Source organism: Sander lucioperca, chromosome 14 (genome assembly GCF_008315115.2).
Source record: "Sander lucioperca isolate FBNREF2018 chromosome 14, SLUC_FBN_1.2, whole genome shotgun sequence".
In the NCBI taxonomy this organism is placed as follows: Eukaryota; Metazoa; Chordata; class Actinopteri; order Perciformes; family Percidae; genus Sander; species Sander lucioperca.
The window spans coordinates 33,707,411-33,712,007 of NC_050186.1; the positions used below are offsets into that span (position 1 = coordinate 33,707,411).

Sequence of the window (4,597 nt, forward strand, 5' to 3'; positions counted from 1 at the left end):
CTTTACTTATTTTTTATTTTACACCTTTGGCAATGTAAATGTCTGTTTCAATGTTCACAAAACTGAATGAATTGCGGCAGACATAGAGACAGAGACAGCACATTGTGATTGATAGATTGTTGTCATTGTAACAGGCCGGATGTAAAACTCCTAATAGCCACAAATTCATTCATGTTTTCTTTTGACCATTTCCTAGAAATTCAGTTAAAATGTGTAAACTAGACTGAAGGAAGTTGTTCCTGTTGGTTCCTGCAGGTCTGACTCGGACCTTTAAGCCGGAGCCTTAACAGGTTCATACTGGTTAATTTTCGTCTGGAAGCTTTTTATCTAGTGTCTCTTATCTTCTCTTTAAGTGCTTCTATTCCAGTTTTGTTCCATCTTTGGTCGGCTCTTCTCTCTCTCTCTCTTCTCTCTGTCATTCTGTCCTGCCTCGCTCCCCCCAGCCTCTGGATGTTATAAAACGCCTCCATCTCCGTCCGTCCTCTCTGCACGCAGCATGGCACCGAAGAAAGTAGAACCCAAGAAGACGGAGGTGAAGAAGGTGGAGGCGAAGAAGGAAGAGCCTCCTCCGCCCCCCAAACCTGCGGAGCCTGAATCCAAGCCTCCCGAGGTAGACCTGAAGAGCATCGTGGTGGAGTTCACCCCCGACCAGATCGAAGAGTTCCGAGATGCCTTCACGCTGTTCGACGAGACGCCCGCCGGTGAGATGAAGATCACTTTCGCCCAGTGCGGAGACGTCATGCGAGCGCTCGGCCACAACCCCACCAATGGCGATGTGCTGAAGCTGCTGGGGAGGCCAAAGGCGGAGGAGATGAATGTCAAGCTGCTGGACTTTGACACCTTCCTGCCAATGCTCCAGCACGTGGCGCGCTCCAAAGAGCAGGGCACCTTTGAGGACTTCGTGGAGGGTCTGAGGGTGTTCGACAAGGAGGGCAACGGTACGGTGATGGGGGCCGAGCTCCGCCACGTCCTGGCCACGCTGGGAGAGAAGATGACGGAGAATGAGGTCGACCGGCTGATGGTGGGACAGGAGGACGCCAACGGTCTCATCAACTACACCGAGTTCGTCAAACACATCCTGGCCGGGTAGAAACCACTGCCGGGTTCTTTCGACGGACTGTCGGTCTTGTAGATTATTATATGCTAAAAAGTTATAGGTGTGATACAGAAATAAATAGACCAAAATCTCCATAAGAGATGAACAGATAACAGTGCTGGACAAGAAGACAACGCCCCAGAGCGAGGGGGGTATAAGAGTTTAGGGAAAGGATAGAACGGGGCTCACTCGGCGGAAGAGATACGTGGACCGGCTCCGACTATTTGTCTGTTGCTAGGGAAACTTAGTCTCTGCTTTGTGATCCCACAGATCTGCAGATCTGTGTCTGTAACTCTCATGCTTGACTAATTAAAACGTACTCGTTCAAAATAGTACTATCGTCTCATTGACTCTTGTGTAGGATCGGTGTAAAACCAATTTAAGAATACGCTGGGAAGAATAATTGGAGTCAGGTTTTGGTACCCTTTTTAGGGGCATATGGAGGATTTTCCCCAAAAGTCTCTGACGAACTGAGATTCCTGTCTTTGAAGGACTGAGGTTCCATCTGTCTCTTACGGACTGAGGTTCGGTTCGTCTCTTACGGATTCATGTTCAGTCTGTTTTTGACGGACTGAGGTTCCATCTGTCTCTGATGTCTCTGCTGTATTCAATGTTGCACCTGTATGTTTCCACGCTCTCTGTCTCTCTAATAAAACATCTTCAGTCCTTCTCAGTTATGAACTGTGCTTGTTGGAAAGTCATATGAGCCCAGGATGAACGGATCGACTTTTAGATGGAGATTTACTGCAGATGTATTTATTTATTTATTATATATTATTTTTATTTGTATTGTTTACAAGACAGTGGCGTTGTTTGTGTGTATTTGTGTGTGTATACATGTATTTGGGTGCAATAACAGGACACCTGTTAACAGAGATGTTGCTGAGGCTCAGATAAAAGGAAGGTGGTCGTGATAAACGAAATGTGCATTTAATACAAGATTTTGAATAACTCAAAAACTGATTATTAGAGACCAAATTTAAGCAAAAGGCTTTTTATTAATGAACTCATGATCTAATTACAGTCACATAAACCATGTGAGAATGTAGATGGCTGTTATAATAATAACACATGTAAAAAAAATATAGTATGTGCCAAAAACAGATTTGTGTCAACATCAGGACAAGGTATTGTCTGTGTGTGATAGTCTCACATTGCCAGACCTTTCATCCATCCATATTCTGGGATAGGGGGGAAAAACACTGGCTTGTGTGGAAGAAGTAGTTCTCTCAGGTCCAACTCTGTGGCTGGTTCAGATGACTTTTATTCACTACGCAGTGGAGACGTTGTAGGATTCTCTCTGAGCAGAATGAGTTTCTGGCCAGGGTAGGAAACAACAGAATAAATAAAAGCTGAGAAGACAACTTACTTAACCCTCCCTCCTCCATTTTTTATCCAAATTGTCAAAGAAACTAACGTGGATGGTTCCATACAACTATTACTCTTCATAGGTAAAATAAATCAGTTCATTACTTTTATTGAATTTGGCTGTTTTATTTAATTTTATAGCATTTGTAAAATAAAATGACAAAAGAACGTTGAAAAAAGTGACAAAATGTTGGAAAAAGATTCAAAAACGCGGGGGGAAAAAATCGACAAGAACATTAAAAAAAATGTAAAAAAAACTTTTTTTAAATGGAAAAAAAACCGACAAAAACATCCAAAGAAATTGCTGAAAAAAATCGAGAAAAATGTCAAATAGTGACAAAAAACCTGGAAAAAAATCGACAAAAAAATCGGGAAAAGTGACAAGTGTCGAAAAAGGTTGAAATTTAAAATTTTGACCCAGAAAAAACAAAAAGTTGCGTGGTCGACGGGAAGACAACACAAGGGTTAAGTCTGTCTGAGTAGACTCGATACCGTCTGCTCCATCAAGGCAAAGGTGCTTTGATTAGGGAAGTAACACTCAACTCACGATTCTATACGATTCATGATTTTAAGTTCACGACACGATTTTCTCAAGATTTTTATCAACACAATGAGGAGCTACAGACAAATGACTGAAATATATTTATTTATTTACACAAAAAAAAAAACACGCCCTCTTATCAAATCTTATCTCTTATCAAAAGTGCAACTGAAATTGTATTTTGTCTTTAACACAAATGAAATAAAAAAAAAATTAGATTTTTAAAACAAATCCCACATCAAAATAACTAAATAAATAGAAAAACAAATCTCGTAGTGACGTCTGAAGTCAAACAAGTGAATGTACATTACGCCCTCGGCCATTAAAAAATTGCATCGCCACTCATTTTTTTTATCTCATATGGTTGTAATCTTTACACATTTATATCTATTTTTAACCGAATGCATTTTGATTCTGTTAAAAATAGATATCAATGTATATATATATATACACATTGATATCTATTTTTATATATAATATAAAACAATCCTGGAAGTGGAACGTAAATCTAGCGCCGCCCATGACAATTGTGATTGGTTTAAAGAAATGCCAATAAACCAGAGCACGTTTTCCTCCCATCCAGGAATGCTGTGTGGACTAGCCAGACCCTCCTCCACAGCGCTGGGGAGGAAGGTCTGGCAATGCCAAAACTTCACAAAGATAAAAGTAGCCAGTGTGACCTAAATCTAGTTCAGGGGTGGCCAACCAGTTAGGTATAAAGAGCCACAAAAAAAAATGCACCATAGCAAAAAGCCACACAACACATGCACGTCCACACTACAACAGCAACAGTGTCTTCCAGATCTGATGACAGTCATAATACATAGCAGTTTTCATAGTTTTTTTCCTCACTTAGATTGACTCAGTGGGAAACCTGACAGTCTTTGTTATCCACAATCCTTTTCAGGTCTTGCTTGAACTCGGTTGTGGCCACTTGAAGCAACTCTCTCACTCATTTGTCACTAAAGGGGCTTTCAAACAGTCGGATTCAGCAGTGAAAGGGTTAACGAGGAAGGTGATCTGTGGCCGCTGTTTTTCCTCAGGTTGCAGAATCTGTCCTCAAAACTCTGCTGCATTATTTTCCATTTTAAAATAATTGGCAAATGTATTGGCAGATGCATTCAAATGTGTTTTTTTTTTACTTATCTGAAATACTGTATGTTTCAGAAAAGTTAAAAACAACAATCAACCAATTAGACAGCCCCCAGCCACACAGTAAGAGCCTCACAGGAGCAGGCAAAGAGCCGCATACGGCTCAAGAGCCACAGGTTCGCCACCCCTGATCTAGTTCTAAAAGAACTCAAAAAAATGATCAAGTACAATTTCAGTATCTTAGACAAATTAATATGATTGAGAATAGGCTATATATATATATATATATATATATATATATATATATATATATATATATATATATATATATATATTAAAAAAAAAATATATATATATATATTTTTTTTTTATTGTTATTTATCATTATTTCTTTATTTTTTGTGTGAATGTTGTACATAGGCTAACAGATATTTGTCCACACTCCATACCAGTTGGGGGCGGTAATGCACCAAGTCGTTGTTTGCGAACCGCCAACAAAC

General features: G+C 40.0%; 1 protein-coding gene across 1 annotated transcript; it reads left to right on the forward strand.

Moving 5' to 3' along the window:
• The first annotated feature begins 473 nt into the window (after positions 1-473).
• On the forward strand, positions 474-1,769 carry LOC116041414 (myosin light chain 1, cardiac muscle-like). The gene is made up of 2 exons (XM_035991384.1): positions 474-1,577; positions 1,653-1,769. Exon 1 carries the CDS (start codon positions 497-499, stop codon positions 1,088-1,090), a length of 594 nt encoding a protein of 197 aa, XP_035847277.1. The 5' UTR covers positions 474-496; the 3' UTR covers positions 1,091-1,577; positions 1,653-1,769.
• The last annotated feature ends 2,828 nt before the right edge of the window (positions 1,770-4,597 follow it).

Excerpts from the sequence above, each read along its gene's own strand:
- LOC116041414 (XM_035991384.1), top strand. The coding sequence starts at position 497 with ATGGCACCGAAGAAAGTAGAACCCAAGAAGACGGAGGTGAAGAAGGTG.